The 21,822-nt window shown below is 40.4% G+C and overlaps 1 protein-coding gene across 6 annotated transcripts in view; it reads right to left on the bottom strand.

The window, feature by feature from the left end:
• Nucleotides 1-21,822, bottom strand: part of TLN2 (talin 2) — a 202,930-nt gene that overhangs the window by 110,430 nt on the left and 70,678 nt on the right. For 5 of the 6 annotated variants that reach the window (XM_037396159.1, XM_037396157.1, XM_037396161.1 and 2 more), the window contains 3 exons: nucleotides 6,288-6,458; nucleotides 2,086-2,183; nucleotides 1,328-1,457 (listed from right to left, as the gene is read on the bottom strand). In XM_037396159.1, coding sequence (XP_037252056.1) covers nucleotides 1,328-1,457; nucleotides 2,086-2,183; nucleotides 6,288-6,423 — 364 coding nt within the window. In that variant the 5' untranslated portion in view covers nucleotides 6,424-6,458. Of the gene's footprint in view, nucleotides 1-1,327; nucleotides 1,458-2,085; nucleotides 2,184-6,287; nucleotides 6,459-10,408; nucleotides 10,426-21,822 lie in introns of those variants that run through there. The other variant, XM_037396158.1, reaches the window with a different exon arrangement.

Genomic DNA, 21,822 nt, shown 5'->3' with positions numbered 1-21,822 from the left:
AAACAGTGTATGGGGAAGGAGATCCCAAGAATAATCTAAACTTGCGCATTCCAAGACATGTCTCCAGTATCTGGCATTATCCTTCAAATACACCATTCCTTCATCATATGCTGCATTTGCCACTTTCAGAGAGATGTTAAGGTTTTTTTCTTATCTACCAGGAGACACTGCCAGTTCAAAAACATGATGGAATTAAAAATAGCAGTAAATTCCAGAATGGAGACATGCCATAGTAAATTTCCTTTCATGGATGCCTACAATTACTTCCTAAGAACTGAGCAATTTCAGCTTGCTCACGATGTGTAGAAGAAATGGGGCAGAACAGACTGAGGCACAGAAACCATGTGAAATACAATTATTTTTTTTAGAGTTTCAAAAGTAAATTCTTCCCATGAATTTTACATGAAATGGAATCAAAACTCAGTTCACAACATTTAGCATATGTGCTAAATTTCTCTAATTTCTTTGTGCTGTTTGGGTTTTTTCCACTGCTTGGTAAAGCATGTTTGTTATACAGGAAAGCAAATTAAATGCTCACCTACGTGACCCCATTAAAGAAAATAAGTCAAATTTTTTTGAAGTAAATTAGTTACAACACATTAGAATCCAGCATAGAAACACTCAAACAAAATTGAAATGAATGAATTTAAATTCAGCTTAATTCACTTTCCAAGTAAATTAGTCTAAATTAAATTAAGGCCACTTTAATTCTAAATGAGAATTAAGCAACAGTTTAAGATGACTTAAACTAATCCATGTTGGATGCATGTTTATAGTTGAATAAGAATTAGTTTTCCAAAATGCGTCTATTTAGATAAATACAAAGACAGGCTATAACCAATAAGACACATTTATGACCAGCTACTCTGGATAGCTTCCATGTGTCATTTCACAAATGATATAGTACTGTGATCAACTCTTAATTGTAACAACACAGAGCCCTAAGTTTAGGTATATTCCAAGTCACCAGTATTTATCTTTTATCTCGTGAAAATTAAAAATAAATTTAATTCTAATTCTCTACCATATAGCAGGAAAGTGTATGTAAGTGTATCACATAATAAAAGCTTTATAACTGTACTGTCAGGTAACTTTGTGCCTTCAAGTGCTAAATACTGAAGTTTAAGAATGTAGCTAACTCTCTATTGACTTCCATAAAACCTGCACAACAGATTTAAAAGCCACTGTTTGGTAAATGTTAACTGATAACAATTTTTTTTAACATATGTGCCAATTTCTAGTCAGTAATACACATAACATCCTAAAAATCAAGACTCAAATACAGCAGAAACCCAAATTCTTAAGTATGTGGGTCCCAAAATCTTACCTATCCTGCTGCAAATGGTAACCAGCAATTCACCAACTGTTTTAGAATCATCCACCATGACTGTTTTCACTGAGCCATCCAACATACGTATTTTCTGTGGTCTCTGTTTCTTTTTGTACTCCAGTATATCCTAGGAAATAAACAATACTGCCTCTAAATGCTTTTGGAAGCCACCACAAGCCAGCCCACTAACTTAGATACCTAAATCAGGATTTCCTCCTGCCCCCCAAACTGGGTTTTTCCTTTGTTACACTATAGGCAAACTTATTCATGTAACAAACTTGAGAAGTGACTGCTTTTAGTTCTGACAATGCAATTTTTCTAGAATTTGTCCTAGCTAGCAAGACCAAAACCTAGACAGGGCAGGACAGATCAAAGTACTTTCGTGTTGCAAAAACTAGTTTAGCATTTAAAAAGGATAGCGATGCCTTCTGGTTGTAAGCATAACGTGAGCATCATCTTTAGCACACAAGAGAACTACACTATAATGCAAGGTCACCTCAAATACAAAGCTTATTACAAGACTTTTTGTCTTTATGTTAATCACTCTGTGAAGACTCTACTGGCCACAGTAGCTCATGGTCACAACCAGGTGCAGGAAAACACTAACTATTGAGGTTCAGCAGAGAAGCGGGCCAATTTCAGGAACAGATTCAACACCCTCCTACCCCTCCAAATGCTAAACATTAGTCTTGCTGTTTGGAAAACAAGTTTTCTAAAAACGTGTTGATGAAAGAAGCAACTGAACTGCACCATACCCCATTTCTCAGCATGTAATAATCCAGTGTTCTTCCAGCCTCCAACCATATACCTTTTCGAGGATCATCATCTGACAAGAACAATCCATAGTCAGAGGCTGTGGAACAGAAGAGACAGAGAGGCATTGAAAAATATAAAACCTAATAAAGCCAACATGGTTTTATTCAAGGTTATACAGCTCCACGGATAAGCTTTCATTATACTTATCTTCCATTCTTAATGAACATTAGATAAAAATTTTTTTCTGTGCCTCAGAAAATACTTGGCTTAGCAGCAGACAGCAGGGTAGATCAGGCTTTATGGAAGACTTGAACAAAAGCTTCACTAAGCAAGAACATGTCACATCTACTGTGTAATTTGTATTATATTTGTAATTACTTCTCTTTAAGACAAGCTTTTTCAAATGCTTATAGGTCTTGCTTTGGAATTGACTAACCAAAAATACAAGCAGTTTGGGCTTAACCATAGTACACTATTTCAAGCAGTAGTTCTATTTAAAAAAAATATAGCTAGTTTTCAATCCTTCACATATTGAATTTATGCTAAACTTCGGAACCTTTTTGGTAGATGCTTCAGGCTTAGGCATTTAAAATATACAAGGCTTCTCTATGAGGAGCAGGACGAAGTGCCCACAGTCCAGGAGGGAACAGTTACTGACCTGCTGCTCCACCGAGACACGCACGCGCCTGCGGGGACGAATGGGACCTACCCAGGGGTCCCGAGGGAGCTGGCGCAGCAGCTCGCCCAGCCACTCGCCCTTGTTTACCAGCAGCCCTGGCCAGCCGGGGCGGCCCCCACAGACAACGTGACGCCCATCTGCAGGAAGGGCAGGAAGGAGGATCCGGGGAACTACAGGCCTGTGGGCCCGGCCTCGGTGCTGGGGAAGGCCATGGAGCAGCTCCCCCCGAGTGCCGGCGCAAGCCACGTGCGGGACCGCCGGGGATCAGGCCCAGCCCGCACGGGGTTATGCCAGGCAGGTCCTGCCTGACGGGCCTGAGCTCCTTCTGCAACAACATGGCGCGCCCAGCGGACGGGGAAAGGCCGCGGGTGGTGCTGCCTGGACCTCAGCAAAGCCTTTGGCACCGTCTGCCGCAGCATCTCCTGGAGAAACCAGCTGCTCGTGGCTGGGCCAGTGTGTCCTGTGCTGGGCAACAAACTAGCCGGATAACGCACTGGCCAGCTGGGTAATGTGCTGGCCCAGACAGGTAATGCACCGGCCCAGACGGGTAACGCGCCGGCCGCAATGGCCGAGCCCAGAGCGGGTGGGGAACAGAGTTACCTCCCGCCAGCGGCCGGGCACACGGGGCGTCCCCAGGGCTCCGTGCTGGGGGCAGTCTGGTTTAGGATCTTTATCGAGGATCTGGGTGAGGGGATCGAGTGCACCCTGGCCAGCCTGCAGGCGACACCCAGCTGGGTGCAGCGCTGCCCTGCTGGGGGGCAGGGGGCTCTGTGGGGGGGCTGGGCAGGCCGGGCCCATGGGCCGAGGCCAGTTGTGTGAGGGTCACCCCGGCTCAGTGCCCGGCCCGTGGGGCACAGTGACCCCAGGCAGCTGCGGGCGGGGGCAGGGGGCTGGGAACTGCCCGGGGGGAAAGGGCCCGGGCGATGGCGGCTGAGCGTGAGCCACAGAGTGCCCAGGTGGCCAAGGAGGCCAGTGGCATCCTGGCTCGTATCAGAGGCAGCGTGGCCAGCAGGGCCGGGGCAGCGACCGGCACCCTGTACTCAGCACTGGTGAGGCTGCCCCTCGAATCCTGTGTTAGATGGGGTAATAGGAAAAATTTCCTCACTGAGAGGGCGGTCAAGCACCGGCACAGGCTGCCCTGGGAGGTGGTGGGATCACTGTCCCTGGAAGTGCTTGAAAAACACAGAGCTGTGGTGCTTAGGGACATGATTTAGTTGTGGACTTGGCAGTTCTGGGTTAACGGTTGGACTTGGTGATCTGAAAGGCCTTTTCCAACCTCAATGATTCTATGATTGTAGAATTACACCCATAAAAACAATCTCGGGAAAAATTTGCATCTACTGCAGACTAAACACATGTCAATTGAGTCTTTCAGAATCACAAGCAAATGTTAAAACTTTCATTGTCACAGAAGAACGAACCCAGGCTTAGGCTTCGAAGACCAAACTCCACGTTGACCAGACTGTCAGCTGAAGGTCCATCCATACACATGTAGAATTGTCACAGAGTACACTTGACTATCACAAACAGCCTAAACTACCGTTGACCAGCTGAGCCTGCTCTAATCACAGTTGTACAGTTTATGGTAAGGGCTTTTTCCATACGAGCTGGCCAGCTGCATGCACACAGCCTGTTACAATAGCTCTGTGCAGGGTACCTTGTTTACTTTCACCATGTGTTCAGACCCTCTGATCAGACAGTCAGGTAAAAATAGCTGCGGTTTTGGGGCAATGTTTCATCTTTAAATGTCATGCATAGCAACAATTTACATTTAACAGCATTTACATTAAACACATGTTACTCATGCAAGTATATAAAAGACCTGACACTTAATTAATATAAATGTAACTGACTTACAGATGCACAATTTCAAAGGAAGAATCTTTCCAAAACTGAGTAAGAAGAAAAACTTTTCCTGCCAACCTTAATGAAAAATTCCCCTGAAAAGCTAAGCGATACATATGTACAGAGATGTTTATGACACAAATTCAGTACAGAATTGGTTATGTAAAATTTTCGAATGTGTGCCTATAAATAGGTTGTGAACTTTAGAAGCATACAAAGTGCCTTGCACAGAGCACAGAATTACCATGGAAGTACAGGGTGCTCCGATACTAATTTCTGGGGAATGCACCCTAGTAATGAAATAGTAGTAGCTGTGCAACTTTCATGTTAATATTACGGCCACCTTTGTGCCAGCATGCAAGCTTGCTGGAGAAGTGAAATGTGCACAGTTGACAGTCATAATGCAGGACAAGTGCATTTGCTGTTGTGCAGGCACTAGTTTGATCGGTCTGTACTGCACCACTGCGAGTCTTCTGAACTAAAAGGCAAGCACACACATTTTTAACAGCCACAAGAAAGGGGAAAGGATATGTTAGTAACCTTATTTCTGTTCATCGCTCAGCTTCATGAAGTTGTTTGAAGTTCGCAACTGCACTGCAATCACAGATAAAGGAAAAGCCCCACTGTATAACCTGAGGAGAGTTCCTAGGCTTTTCTATGAGGTTCATTATGTTCAGGGATATTCATTACTCAATGTCTCTGATTCCAAGAGCTGTTCAAAATCACTGCCTTGAGAAATCAGTATGGTAAAAATGCACAGATTGTATCTGAAAATCAAAGCTCCATAACTTGATTCCTAAGGACTACTGCACAAGAAAAGCATTTTTAAGTGACAGTAATATTGTCCATTACCAGTAAGTTTCTCTAACAGTTCAGACAAGATCTTCCAAAAAGCTCTAAAGGTTCAGAGCTATGCATAAAACTTAATAAACAATCTGCTTTAAGAATTACATTCCAGTGGCATTATAAACAGTACAGCAGCAAAGGGTTCTGAAGAATCTGAATTTTTTGACAACTTTGAGTCTATTTAAACCTCAGCTTTTGTCCAAATAAAGATGTATCTCAGTCTGCATTCATCCGATTTGCTCAATAAATACAGACAGTTAAATTCGTTTAACACATAGCAGCATTTTGACTATGGTATGCACAGCATGGTGATGCTTTTAGCTATTAACTGGTTTCAAACATTTCCCTTTGCACATTTTGGAAATGTCAAGCCATTCTGTAATCCGCTTCCTTTGCTGTGGCACAAAGCAAGTCTGCCCAGGTTTTCCTAGAAAGCATTGCCACAAACATTGCTTTAAAGACGGTACCACAAAAAATTGCTCTCCAAGCAGGGAAAAATGGTCTTTCAGACAAACAAGCAGTTTATTTAAGAAGTCAAAATTCCACAAAAAGGCATACTTTGTAGTAAAACCTCTGTCAGTATGGAAGGAAGAAAAAGAATCCAGATACTTTCTGTCACTTAAAAACCTGTTTGCACTTTGTGCATTTCACTCCAGAGCCTTATGATTTATACAAAACCCCAAAACCTCCAACCTGAAAGACAAATGGAGGAACAGGACAGTGTAAAAAAACCCAACAACAAAACCAAACAAAAACCAACAAAAAAACATGGCTCTATGTTTATTTTCAATTCAGCCAATGAATTGACTAAGGACAAACAGAGGAACTCACCTTGCCCTGTCTGAGCCTCTGGCACTCGTTCACGAATGACTCTACAGGCATCATACACTGCAGTAGATGGTTCAAACTGCATCGTCTTCACTACATTGCACTGACGGACACAGATCTTCAAAGACAGCGCTACCATGGTGTCAAGTCACTTGCAAGTTCCTCCTAAATTTTCTGAAAAAGCAGTGATGGCATTACTGCTGAGAATTTTCCATTTAATGCTTTAATAAGCTTAACTTTCATTAAAAAAAATAAATTTAGTTCAGTAGAATTATAGGTATTCAAATGCAGTTTTATATAAAGTCTCATTAGCATCATCAAGCTAGAAACTATCCAAAACACCTATTTTCTTGGTAGATTGAAAATTCATTTTCAAAACGTGTACACATACTTAAACTTTGTCTAAGGTATGTCAAAATGGTGCATAGGAAAACAATACAATTATTAGGTATATTGCCAACATATTTACTACTGACAGAAAATTATTTTTCTCTCACATCTTTTTTATTAGACAATTAGATTAGCTGGTAACTAACAGCTTTAAGTAACTGCTTCAAGGAAAGCTGAAGATTCTAAATTGTGCAATACCACGCTGGTTTTTTTCAAGTCTCCTCACAGACCTGATACATGTTTTTATTCTGTTGCGCAGCTACCCAGAGCTCCAAGAATGAGTTATTTTTCAATCTGTTTCAGAACCTTCACTGAATATGACAGCATTTGTCTACAGAAACAGGAAGCTACAGATGCTTTTTGTTTTCTTTTTGTAGATAGCCTGGGTTTTGTCTCAAGTGTCTCCCCTTGCTGTCATAACACTCCAAACCGCTCTTCCATCATTAGACTTTCCACAGTGATCTCCAAGAACTTCTCAGAACTGAAGTCCTTTCTGCATAAATACAGAATCTACTAGAATCCCCAAATCCTTTCGGCATAAATTCATGTATGCCTATTTTAAATAGGAGGATGTGAGATTCTGTGGACTACCAGCGCTGACAATCATTTGAGCAGGACAAATTCCAATAGTTAAAACAAAAATTTAAACCCCAGTTGTGCATCCCAGATACTCAGTACTGCTTGGCAAAAATGACTTTAAGGAATAGGAAGGAGCCACCATTTACATTTCATCAACACATAGATGCAATGAGCCCAGTGACTGCATCCCTTCTCCAAGGCACAGACAGCAAACAAATCATTTCTCTACTGATAACGTTTAGGAACAGCTTTGGCTCTAAGATATCCTCCCTCAGATTTTTGCGGCAGCCCATCCATCTGCCTCTCAAAAGCAAATCATCCTACTTCAGGGTTTTTTTTCAGTAGTTCCAAGACCACTCACTACCAGTATGAAATATGATAAGACTATCCGACAAAGGCAAAGGGGTGAATGAGCAAAAACCATACCTGGAATGTTAATATACACACCTCAGTGCTTTCCTAATCTATCCGTGTCCGATAACAAAACAACCTGTATTTGCAACCACTCATTCTAGGCAGAGGTCTGATACACACATGAAGATCTACCCCTACTACCAAATACTAGTTCATAAAACCCATCCAAAAGGACTTTATGCTTCAGAAGTAATTGCTCAGTATAGCAGCAGCAGCAGCACAAAATAAACGAAAGACAAAAAATAAATCTCTGCAGTATTACACAGAGATTCACCATAATAGAGTTCAGTTTAGCACTTCTATAATTTATACATAAGCAAACCTCAGAGCATTACAAAAACAAAAATATCCAAAGAAACCAGAGACTGGAACAGTTTTTCACCATCCAGAATGGTCCTCAGAAGAATAACTATGTTCATGTGGGCTTATATGCATTGTCAAAAAAAAAAAAAAAAAAAAAAAAAAGGTGGCACAACAACCAGCTGGAAAAGAGACAGATCAGCTTAGACAAGTGTGACCAAGCTGCTCAGAAGGCAGTTCTAATTCAGAGGTGACCTCTGGAACCTGGCTGTCACCTTCCAGTGCGGTAAGGTGAGCCACAACTCCTGCTCCCTCCCCGTCTGCTCAGCGTGTTGAAGCAGGGCCATTGTAACACAACCCTCTGAACTCCCGCTCTCCCCTATTCTCTACTCCTCTTAAAAGGAAGAAATGATACAAAGTGAAACCAGTGACCAGGTAAATTCTAGAAAAAGCTTTCCTCTCCTCTTTGCTTCCTATTGCACCTTAAGGTAACACTTGCAAGCCACACACATCACATCTTCAGACTTCGTCTATCTTGTCTATTAAGAGGAAAAATGGATACTGACCTTCTATTCACTTTCCCATGAACAAGCTTCAGTTTTAACCTTTGGCATGAATGACTTTGGTCATTCAGAAAAAATATAACCACCACCATCTTTTCAAAAAGTAACTTGAGCAGAGGCATTAAAAGATGCCTCCTCTTTTCTGCTGACATATGAAGGTGTAATACAGATGATTGAATCTGTATTCTCTGACATGAAAGCAAAGTGAACATAATACAGTTGCCACAGGCACAACTGCAGCACCTTCAGAAAGACCAAACGAAACGTTTTAAGGTAGAAAACACGGTCCACCTGAAAAACCTGTGTGTGTAATGAAACGTATGACTGCTTTCTGGTATGGCATACTAGACAAGTGACTGAACAGTCATAAATTAGCACCTGACTTGAAAATTTAATGCCATACAAATCCTGTATTACCAACACTGACGGCAGTGGGTCCCGTGTAAGTTATGGTGATGTAATATTATACTTCCTACTTATAACCAAACCTTTCAATATTTCAGAAAATAACATCCTCTTTTAAGGTGAAGAGTCACAAGGTTATGGCATGAAAATAGATATAGATACAGTTACTTGCAAACAGAAAAATCTACTTAATCTTTTAATTGACTTTTATAAGTAACACTCAAAAATGGATTTTAAAAAAGGGCACTAACTTAATATCAAGGAACATCCTAATTCAGTCCAGTGTCTAACCTCCCTTTATGAATGTAGAAAAAGGGGCAAAGAAAAAACTGCTCATGAAGACTGACCATGAAACTTTAATTGGAAAAATAAAATGTGTATTAAAATACTCTGATAAAATTATTTTGTAATTTTATATTATTTTGTAAATTTTGTAATATATAAAATTTGATAAAATTATGTGATTTTGCAGTTTGTACTGCTGCTTTTACTAGGTTAGAAGAAATTTAGCAAACCAGAGCATTCAGGTAAACCTGATCTCACCTTTAAGATCCAGAACAAAGTCAGAACTTGAAAGCAGCTTGGCCAGTGCAGCATTGTGGCACACACTTGAGAAATTTAAAAACAAGCAGAGGCCCCATTTCTTAAAATTTAGGGGCAAAAAGTTCTTTTGAAATACATTAAGTAGTTTTTCCACTTGTTAATATTTTCACTTTGTGATCATGCACCACAGAAACCATAAAACCGTGTCAGAAGGAACCTCAAGAGACAGTCTAGCCCAGCCCCTTGCGTTGCAGTGAGGCATCCCTGCGCTGTCCCAGCCAGATGGTCATTCAATCCATTCTGACAAGGCTCCACTGAAATGGAGTCCACAACATCCCCAGGGAAGCTGCTCCATTTTTTTCTTTTTACTACTTCTACATTTCCAGTGGTTCCCTCCTACCCACCCAAGTTTTCAACCTAGGTCTTCCACTCTGCAAAAGAACCTTTTTTCCTTCCCTACATAAACAGACATGGAAAATTGATCCTTGTCATCTCTAATACATTTTTTACAAATTGGGAACCTGTTACTGTGTCCTCCCAATTGTGTCTCCTTCTTTTCAGGGGCAAATTCAACTCTTTAAAGGAGGAAGGACTTAAATAAATCAGCGGTCTGGTCTCCTTCAACTCAGCACTCTTGGTTTCATAGACACCAAAGGATGCTTTATTCAAATATGAGCTTATGAAAAAAGCCCATGAGTTATCAGCTCCCTCCAACACCATGTTCTCAAACATCAGAGAAGGGTTTTCATCTGCCTCCCCCAGATTACCCTCAGGCTTCAAACCTTCCCACTTGGCTTTCAGTAATAACCAGGATAAGCAGTTTCCATCCCCTGGGTAACAGCCAAAATAAGACAGCTGTTTTTTCTCAAAAGAACTAAGAACTTGGTCAGGATAAAGGGCCGAGATCACAGAGAAAAAAGGAAAAAATACCTTCCATATTCCCTTTGTCTTCTATGCATTGATTCACACCACATTTAAATATTTTTCTGTGCAGGCAATGGACTCTTTTTGCTCCCCAGTATCACTCAGTCTCTGGAATGGCTGACCAAAAGTCAAGGGGTTCCTGGAAATTAAGAGGGTTTTGGAAGAAATGGTTTGCCTGGTACTAAGTCTAATGCTCTGCGAGTAACGAAGTAGGTAATTTCTAAATCGGACTGTGACTGGTCTATCCTGGCAAGGCTACAGACTGAAGTAACAAATTATGGATCTGACAGGGGAAGGTAGCAGTACCTCTAAGCTTTTAAAAACAACCACACAGGTCATCAGTGAGATCACCCAGTGCCTGCAGGTGTGTATCAAGAGTGTGTACGTCAAGACATCAAGTTGACCCATCATGCTGCCCAGGTTCTCGGCAATCCCAACAAACCAAGTCTATAACCAGTGCTTGAATTACAATGAGCAGGTCTGTGCTCAAGGAGATACCTTGCCAACAAAGCAAACAAGCAAAAACATTTCAAACGTATAAACCCCAAGATATTATCAAGTGCTGAAAAGTAAGATGTAAACATGAGGCAATATTAAGGTTCTTCAGAGTAAATTAAGTCCAACTTGGAGGAACGCCTGCCATTCTGCCTGCAGTTCAGCAACAGCATAACCACAGCAACAACCGGCTCCCCTTCAGCTCCAGAAGTTAACATCCCTCCCACAACTGCCAGTGTTTCTGTTTGCATAATCACTTTCTCAACCAATTCTGACACTTTTTTTTTGGAGGGTGGGGGTGTTTTGACCATTACATTTTTTGAAGAATCATTCCCTTATTTTTTGACAGAATTAGTTATGGAGTGATCATACACATGATTTGCCAGGACACCCAAGGCAGTAGGTACTCTCCAGCAGAGCAGCAGGAGCAACACTTGGTAAAGAACAGTCACTGTTCCAGCCTCTGGCCACCGTCCCTTGGGAGGATAAAGCTCGCAGCAGCACCTGTGCTCCCATTTGCACTGCCTTACTTCAGCTCAGCTGACGTTCCTGTATCCTGCCCAAAAGCTCCCTGTGTAGACACACTCACAGCAACTAGAGCCAGGATGTTGTTACTGCTAAATTACAATAGCTATGGGCTTAGAAGCACATACATACTCAATGAACAGTTAAACTATTGTTCTTCCATAAATTCTCTTCATTAAAAGAAATTTTGACATTCTAGAGACCAATATCTACAAAACTAAACATCTCTTTACCTCTTGTAAAGCAGGCATTTTCAGTGAAACAGTTTGAACATTAAATAGAAAAAAAAAATGTTCTTTGCTGAAATAAGTTAGAAATATTTATAGATCTGAACATTCTATTTTCCTTGAAATAAAATAAATCTGTAAAATTCCATTAATTTGTTTGAAACAAAACAGGCCAGAAATCAAAGGTAACTATGGACAGCAAATCATAAACTAATAAATCAAAACCATAAATATATTTGTTTGAGAAATATCCCCAAATTAACAGGAAAAAGGTCCATGTCAAAGGACATCCACCCTTAATTTCCACTGGGAGTTCATTTAAAATTGCTTTTCCTCCTGGTATCATTCAAGAGGAGCAAAACAGAACCAACCAACACTTAGCAGAACCTCCAGATCTGAGTAACGTACTCATTTCCTCCTGCACCTTTTCCTTCAACAGTTCGAACAGTATTTTCTACACACACTATCGGTGCTACCACAGTAAGAAGTGAATAGTTTTTGCACAGATTTACTCTCCCGCTTCCTTCTTCCATACAGCTTGGCTGTCCCCTGTTGAAGGACATCAATATAACCACACAGTCAGCAGGAAATTTATTTTTCAGATAAACATTCAAGAATGATTAATGGCCCCATGCTCTGTTCAGCAGAAGCACCACATTCTGTACCACATGGCACAGGCAACCTAGCTAGCATTTGAACTGAGGCAATACCAATACTGTTGGAGTAACTATACTATTGAGTAAAATCAGTAAATAATAAAACCAGAAAAGTGCATCTGGAACTTTAACTATATGGGCAAAAATTAACGTCATGGTTCAGTAATGCCAAACCTGTAGCGCTGCAGTACTCAGTGGTACTCGGCTGTAAGTATGTATAAATCTGCATGGTTACAGATGTTCTTTATTCAGGCTCCTAGTGCAACACCCCCCACCCCCTATAAATAACAGGAAAATGAACCTGTGGGATAAGAAACTTACTTCTTTCAGGTTCCCCCCAGGTCTTCTTTCTATTCCCCTCCCAACAGGTGACTAGCATCAACAGTACCTCTCTCCCTCCTCCTGAAATTCTTCCTGAATGCAGAAAATTCAGCACATGAAGGATTGGCACATCCTGACAAATGCTTAGGTCCTTTGTATTTACTGGAGTAGTTTGTATGAAAACTACTAAAAAGCAGTTTACAGAAAATGCACCATCTAATTCTGGCTGCCATATTATGTCCATGCATTGTTACTAAATCTGGATGACTAGATCTGACATTTTACAACACTTCGTGTAGTTGCTGGCTCAGTCTGCCTACCAATTAATTAAGCAACACAGCATCAAAAGACAATGACAAAAGTACAGATTTCCTAGAAACATCAACTACCATTACTTGCAGTATGAGATAACACTAAAATATTCTCAATAGTTGGCTTTTAACAGTGCTGAAATTGGTGGACTTTTTTAAACTCATGACGACGCACCAAAGATTTCCCAAATCACTTTCACCACAGTAATAGATATGCACTGCTGCTGTATCACTACTAATTTGTTTGTGCTACTCCACGGCCAAAGTATTTTCGTTAACAATAAAAAAAAGTGAAACTGGTATCTATAGTCCCTTTTCTCCATAATGTCTTCCTCCTTTGTACAGTACACACACTTTCTTCTTAGCCTGTGCACAAAAAGAGTTCATGGAAATGTTCAAGGTCCTACGGAGCAGCCTGTCCAGTCATTTGCAAGCCAATTTAAGAAAAAAACTCAACACCATTCATCTCTTGCAGAAAATATTTCTAGACCAAAGGAAGTTTTAATGTATCAAAATTTGCTCACGGTTTTACCCCAGTCACTCCAGAAATCAAGGCCAGCCTGTTCTATTTGTTCCACGCTTCAGAGAGGTACCTCACTGGGTATTTTTTGTCCAGCAAGTACCTCACCCACATTACAAAGAGGGATATGAGTGACCCAAGCTGTAGGCTTCTGCTCTAGTGGGAAACTTCTCGGTCTTCTGACCGTGAGGAGAATCTACAGGAAACTAAACAGCACCACCAAGGAATCTGAGAATCCCTTGGCTGGTGCTAAACTACTCTGCTGCTCCCACAAATGGCTTTCCTAACCAGCTCCTTACAAAGCCTTCTGTAACAGTATGGAATAATGAGTTGTCTGCTCTTTCTGAATTTGTCTGTGTTAAAAGCGTTAAGGTGGATGACACCCATACTGATAATGTTCAGGTTTGCCCTAGTTAAAAAGCTTGTGTGACTTTTGCAAGGCTCACTGGGTGGGTTCTGAATCAGTGAGGGATCCAACTCTGCGCTACTTTAAAAGTTTACAGTCAAATCAATACTATGGATGTGAGTCTTGGGTAACGTACAGAACATGTCTGTTCCACTATACCTTGCTCAGATTAACTAGCACAATAAAATGGCAATTACAAAGACTCCAGAAAAGATTCCCCAAGAAATTATATCGTACCTGAGAGTCCAGCTCTGCTAGACTGGGAAGGTGGCATTGACATTACAACTGCCTCATCAGCTGCTGTACAAGAGACAGTTATCTTGAGAAGGATTTTACAAGGGCTTTCAAGAGACATGTAACCCAGGCTAAAAGGCTGTGTCTTCAAATATTGACAAGGACAAGTCTGCATGACATAATTCCAACAGGAATCAACTATCATCAAGCTAAAAGTATACAGTAAAACAGCAGAATGGCTTATCAGATACATAGGAGAAATGAGATTTAGAGGGGAGACCGGTTAGTGAACACTGACCTCCTTGATCACTCACATACCCACCTGGCTTACCCTGTACACTCCTACCCCAACGTCTGCGACGTCTGACAGCTGATGGGGCCATGACATTATCTGTGTACTTTGAGCTGCACTGCTAAGCAGAGAACGCAGAGTCTCAGCTTAATATTCTCTCTGCTTAATGCTATGAGGATATGAACACTTCTTTGCCTTCCATTTCACACCCTTGCCAATACAGCGTTTGAAGTAGAACACAATCCAAAAATATCTGCATTGCTAAACTAGGCAAACGTGGAACAGCTAACACTGACACTGTCAACCACGGACTACGCCCAACCAGCTAAAGGAAAGTTGCCACTGCCGGTGCTATGGTTAAAAGCAAAGCTCTGCGATGATTTAGTAGAGGTCTGTCTCCCTGGAGATATTTCTTAACTGGTTCATTCAGGCTTGAGCAAACACAAATCTAGGTCATGAGACTGTCACAGTCTAAGAGCCTGCATGTGTACATGTTAGTATAGGCAAAGTTACGTATTTTTATACTAGATTAACTTTGTAAGAAAATCCAGTGGGACAGAAGTTCTCTATTCTTTTCAGTACTCCCCCCACCCAACTGCTGTCCCAGGGCATCAGGAAATCAGGACACATTACGTTGTCTGTTTTCCCCACTGCTGAACGCCTAATTCTACTCCAAAATACCAAATACTTCTTTAGTGGACTGGTGCCCAGCCCAGTAAGACCTCCTTAAGCAAAAGGCACTCAAAAATACAAACCCAGCTGTACTGACAGCTACATATGGTACTTCCAGAATTATGAATGTAAATGAAAGCATCATCCTTCAGAACTAAGGATGATGAGACCACAAGGCAGGCAAGTGGGCAGATGATTGCACAGGCATGGAGAATAACAACACACATATTACTACATACCCACAGTGGCACTTAAACTAGTTGACATCTTATGTGCTTAACATATAAAAGGTCACACTGCTTCTTTCCAGGGAAGATCACCCTCTCTTTAGTGCTCCACTGCTGTCAATTTGTAACTCGTTTATACCACAAGGCTCTCAAGGGTGCTTAAGGGGTGCTACTAATATGCCTTCTTGGAACACTAGGCTGATTCTCCAACACAACACTGTATAGGAGCTGAATGATCATCTGTGGGTTGTATGCCTGAAACATATGGACATATGTCATAGCAAGGCCCTCATCATCCACTCGTTGATGGACAAGACACTGAACATGTCACCGCTGGTCAGCTGCTTTGCCATGGCACCAAGAACTGCGTGAAGAGGTGCTTCAGCAATAACTATCACTGGTGTGCAAGTGTCACGCTTGTAAACACTGGACTGGAAATTGCATCTTGTCAGTGAGTTGAGAAGGGAGCAGTATGCACTCTTCTGGTGGCTGGAAAGGAGAAAAAAACCCCAAACCCTCAAGTTTCCCTCTAATTAGTTCAAAGACAAAGGCAAGAGCAGTAAATGAATAGATTATAAGCTGATGTTCTAAATGATGTTCTAAAGGCAATGAGTACAAAGATACCAACTTAGGGAGTCCAAAAGGAGCCTGACAAGCTCAGGCACTGCATGCTGTCTGGGGTGCCTAGTCAGAACGCTTGAAGCTTGAACAAGCAAGCAAAAAAAGCATAGTCCTTCCTTCCATCAGTTATAATACAAGGAACTTAACACTGTACAGCACAAAACAGCATTTATCTTCTGTTTCTAAATGTGCACAGACAATTAAAGTGCAAGACCTCTCATATGCCCCCCTGCCCCGAGAAATGCTGGACTCAACCACAATGCCTGCATACGCACAGCACACATCCTGATAAACAAGTTTACAGTTAAAACCTTCAAGAGTATCAGGAAAAATTCACAGCATTTATCTGTAGCGTGCAATACTGAATCTTAAAAACAAACCACCTGAAAAAAAAACCCAGTAAAATGAAGGTGAACTAGGGCAAGCTTTGAAAGGCTACTGTGAAAGCAGGCTTTAATTCTTAGTAAGCACTAATCATGTTGTTCTCAGTTCACACGTTATAGCTGTAGAGGAACAGCATCTATTTTGCTAAGAACCCAGCAGGGAAGTACCCCCAAGCAGAATTATGCAAGAGACCAAAATATTTGATTCTAATTAAGAGTTGTTTATAGGACAGTCAGCTTATTAGCAATTCAACTACAGTTTGCTTTTTAAGTCAAAAGGCATATTTGCAAACTAACTTACTCGCATGTATCTTCAAAAGGAAGTACGAATTACAAGGGACTACAGGAGGAATCTCATTTTCCAACCAGAGCTGAACCAGCTGTTGGATAACAGAAGCTGAGCTTGGGGCTTCCAAGGCTTTTGTTTTTAGTTTGCAAGAACACTGCAGGAGAAAGCTGAAAACAGAACATGAGTTTCTGTAGGAATCAAAAGCGAATCAACATCTTTTTTCTAGGTTCCTCTCCAAATTAAATGTTCCTGAAGTAGAGAGGAGCTCTTTTAAAAGAGTCCTCAGGAAGATGGTAGTAAAGATGTTAACATATTCCAGGAGTATAATTAAAACCAGTATCTGAGGTACAGAAGACTACTTTTTTTTTTTTTGGTGGGGTTTTTGCTGTTGTTGTTTTGGGGTTTTTTGAGGGGTTTGTTGTTAGGGGTGTTTGTCTTTATTTTTTTAAACCAGAATACTGCTTGTAAGGTTAATCTAGTGCCATCACAAGAGCTGTAACTTGCTTACAGTGGGATATATACTTACACAGCTTCCAATATAATTTCTGATTTCTGATGATGTAAGAGCACATAGGTAAATTATAGGATAAGAAGAATAAATGAAGAACAATACTTTCTTTTCTGTTGAAGAGTTAAGCTGATAGAAACTGATTTTCCAAAGCAGGAGATTTGATTATTTGAAGCATTTCACCCACAGATCCTAAATCATACTAACAACAGTAATAGGTTGAACTACCAAGTGGGCTGTTAAATTCAGGCTTGCACAGTTCTGCATATGCATACCCTTTTCAACTGCTGAAATGTTAGAAAGTTTTGAAGGACAATTTTTAAGTCTTTATGTCCATGTTACAACCTTTGATCACACTCACTTCAATGCTTTTTTTTACTGAATCAATTCAAAACCACTCAAAGGTCTGAACTATGCCTGCCATTCTTGGCAAATGCCCCAAAGTAGGATGTAATAAACTAGTCAGAGTTGTTAATTTAGTCATTAAATGACACAGCCAGGATACAACCTCTTGGGCTGACCTACTGTGGTCTAAGTATTACTCTGCATTTCCTTATTTTTTTATTTTTTAAGTGACATGCATAGGCAGAGCTTAGAATATGTTATGAGTTTTGTGCAGTAATATACTCTGCCCATTCAAAAGAAAATGAATGAATCTTTTTCTTCAGGTCCAGAAACAGTATTTTTAAGTTCCAGATACAATATCATGGTAAAATACATGAGGATTCTTCTGATGCTTTCCTCCCACCCTCCTGAACATCACCTGATGCTGTCCTGGAACTTTTTGATCATTTTCTTGAAGGAGAATGGCAGTCAGCAGTTACTTCACACATACGTCACTCAATTACCTACCTTAGGGAACATGAAGGCAACTAATGGTCCGCTCAAGTTTCTCACAAGCTTTAAAAACAACATTCTTTATTCACTATGGAAGTTGAAGTACTGAATAAAATAAAAGCCACTTAGCCACTGAAATAAGTCCATACTGATCATTTTGATCAGCATTATGATCCAGAACTTGATGGAGTAGACAAATCTTCAGAAACAGCCTTTGCTACACAAAACAACGAAATTAGTGAGGCTCAAGTAAAATTATTTTTTGCCAGTCCCATCATGGGGTTTATGTGGAATAGTTCTCTCAGCCATCACCGATTTGATCTGAAATGGAGGATTTAACAGGCACTGAAACTGGTTTCAGTAGGCTTTCATCCATTTATCCCAGCAATCGGTTAACACCATCATTTAAAACAGTTCACTGAAATAGGAGGTGAGGGAGGGAAAAAAGTAAACATTTAAAAATGGTATTTGAATGAATGCAACTGTAACCCAGCAAGTTGGCACTCCACCTGTTTACTAAGCCCAGAAGAACTTGAGGGAGGACTACACAGAACTGGTAGTCACTGACAACCAAACCATCACCTCCATGATGAACCTCATCTGCTCATTCAGAAGCTTCACAAATTGAGGATGAAGGCAAAGGGATTCCCGATTTGGAAAACCATTATTTCTTGCAGGCCTATTTGGAAAGCAGGATGCTCGGCAAAGAGCTCAGTCATTTAGTGAAAATTTAGGATGAGGGTTTAGAGGCTGACTGTCATTTGTATTAAGCAAAGCAGGTCCTAGTCAGAAAGTTATAGCCACTCTTCAGGCAAGCTAACCCAAATTTTCTCTGTTTAAGTACACAGAGTGTGCTAAAGCTCATCCTATGTTAAAACAGCCATATATCAAAAGATGAAGTGAACTTTAAAACTGTATAGTTCAATATAAATTCAAGTGCTTGAGCTACTATTTTTACTTAAACCTTCAGCATCTACTGAGGTTGTCAGTGATACAAATGATAGCAAAATCACTGTCATAGGAAACATTCATTCCCATAGTGTCTTTTCCCTTGAGACAGTGATTAAAAAACAAACAAACAAATAAATTAAAAAAAAGGCAGTTAAGGGGATACTGAATGCTATCTGTCTTTCCTACCAGGATGTAAGTCCAGAACTTGTTATATCAGTACGAAGCCCTCCCATCCCAAATGCTCAGCATGCAACCTAACACTAACCTCCATAACACATTACATCTGCCTGAACACAAACAGCATCAGGTACTGATGGGTCCTGTCTTCTTGTTAAACCCTGCCACTATGTGCCCTTTGTACAAGTCAGATACTTACTACAGTTCCAACAATAAAACATTGCTGCAAAAGTAAAGAACAACATATTGTGCTGATAGCCTACTGTGACAGGTTAATCGAAAGTAATAGAAACAATTAATAGAAACTAAGAATAGGTAACTATGTGCAGTAAACACAAAATCTTAGGGCTTACTGAGGTAAATATGATGCGGTCATTCAAGAAACTACCACATGCTAATACAGGATTAAGGAGAATCATAATAAGAATCAGACAGTATTAGAAAGCATATAAGAAGCCATATGGTACAGTCAACTATGACAGGGTTGAACTACTAAGGTTTCTAATACTTTAGGTATTTGATTCTCTGACCTGTACATAATAACATTTTATAGAGTCGAGTTTTGCTTTAATATTCAAGCACCTCTTACTGTGCCTAACATCAAGTACCATTGTTGTTTTCCAGCAACTCTCAGATATTTTAAATTAAAACTTGTTGTGTACACAAAACTCTGCTGTCATCATGGACATGTCGCCTTGAAACAGAACGAAGCACACACCAAAGGAAACATGAGTAAAATTACCCAGCTGACAAAAGCCCAAATTAGGGTAAGACAAAAAAAGCCCAAAGGTTAAAACTGCAAAAGAGTCAACATCAACCTACCAACCAAGCTGGCAGCAGTACTTCTAACAGAATTTGTTGCAAGCAAAGTAATTCCCTGTTGTATTCCTAATATGAACCAGAACATATGGTTATGGGCCTGGAGTCAAAATGGAAAAAACCCACTAAGCGCTTCCCAGAGACACGTTTCAGACTCAGAGATACATTTTTGGTGTCACTTAGGCAGAGTGTTACCAGTGTTGAAATTTCACATTCATTTCTCCCTGCAAAAACAATTGGACAAAACCAGCGATCCTACTGACTCAACCCAATGCAACTTTTTTCTGTGCAGAACGTTATTGAAGAGGCCTGAGACGGGAGTCATAGCATGGAGTTTTTAGCAACAAAGGACCATGGCAATTCACTGGAAAGGACTGGCCAGAGAGACCCTTGCAAAAACAATCCTGAAAAGACATGGAGCGAACAATGGGAACTAGCCCATGCAATTCCTCTCTGCCTGTTGGAAGTTCCATGAAGAGGCAGGTTGTCAAGGATCAAACTGTCAGGCAAGACCACCAGAATGATTCACTAATGGCATTTCTTCAACCTTTACTTTACATAGCCACATCCATCGGAACTACCCCACACACTGCTGGACTGATTCTTGCAACAAAGTGTGGGATGTTAGAAGCCAAGACACTGCACACTTGGCTTAAGTCAATTAGAATACCTGGGTATATGAACTGTTTTTCAAAACTTGAGCTATTACTCTCTTATTCCCTCACTATCAGACCAAATCACGTTTCAAAAAAAAAAAAAAAGTACAGAAAAGAAATAAGAGGAAATAAAACAATCCATATCAAGTCAAAAAGTTTAACAGCTTTTTTTTTCCCCATTAGCATCATGTAGTTCACTGCAGTGAATACTTTAGCACACTTATCTTTCCACCTAATAATATTTATTGGAGAATTCAAAACAAAGCCAATCACTACTTGAATTTAAATTATAATTAATGCAGTTATGTTTCTACCTCTTAAATACTCTGGTCTCAATCCCATCTACTACAGTATTATCCAGACAATTTTTGCCTACAAGCAATCACAATTTGGAATCAATATGAGATTAATCCAATTTCTGTATAAAACCTCATTCTTTACGAATTTTCACATCACAGAGATAACAGAGTTTACAGAAAATAGTAAAAATCAACAAAAAATTTGCATGTCAGCAAAGACAGCAATACCAATCTAACCTACATCCCCCGCTAGAAAGGTGGTCACACAGAACTGTGATAACTTCCTCATAACCTGGCAAATGCTGGGGAAGTATTTGTAACAGTTTACACACAGTCTAGGATCAAACGATGCATTCATAAAACATGTCAAATCGAAAAACAGCAAATCATGCGATCTCCTTCCAACACATTTAAATAGCTACTAAAAAAAGCTTTTCCTGCTCTTTCAACCTCCATCACCTACTTGAGATTTACTATGAATACAGTTACCAACCATGGTTTACAATATCTAGAATACAAATGGAGTTGCAGATGGTATTGCAGCAAGCTCGAATGAGCTTAGTGCATGATCATTTGATTTACTGATGCTAGCAACTGAACAGAGGAGGAAGAAGAGAAGGAAAACCAGTGTCTCAATACTTAACCATTTCATGCCGCCTCAAAGGCTGAATACCTGTTGTAAGGATTTTCTTTAAACACCAAATTTCTGGTAGAAACATCAGGCTTTTCTGTGTTTTTTGATAAATAAGAGCACTTTTTCAACAGAAGAAAGAAACAGGGAATGTCTAGTCAAAAGAACTTTGAGTAAATCATGTGGAAAAAAGAGTAGCCAAAGAACGGAACAAGACCTGTTGTAACAGACTGCAGAATGCCCAGTGACTACCAGAATCACCGAAACTATTGAAAACTAAAAAGCTGAGCAAGGACTGCACTTGCACCTGTCAAATCAGCATCTCTGTCACAGCCACAAAACAGGAGAACACAGAGATGTAGA

The sequence above is a fragment of the Falco rusticolus genome, chromosome 7 (genome assembly GCF_015220075.1).
Source record: "Falco rusticolus isolate bFalRus1 chromosome 7, bFalRus1.pri, whole genome shotgun sequence".
NCBI lineage: Eukaryota > Metazoa > Chordata > Aves > Falconiformes > Falconidae > Falco > Falco rusticolus.
Note: the sequence above shows the minus strand (reverse complement) of the source record. Positions and strands in the feature narration are given on the sequence as shown.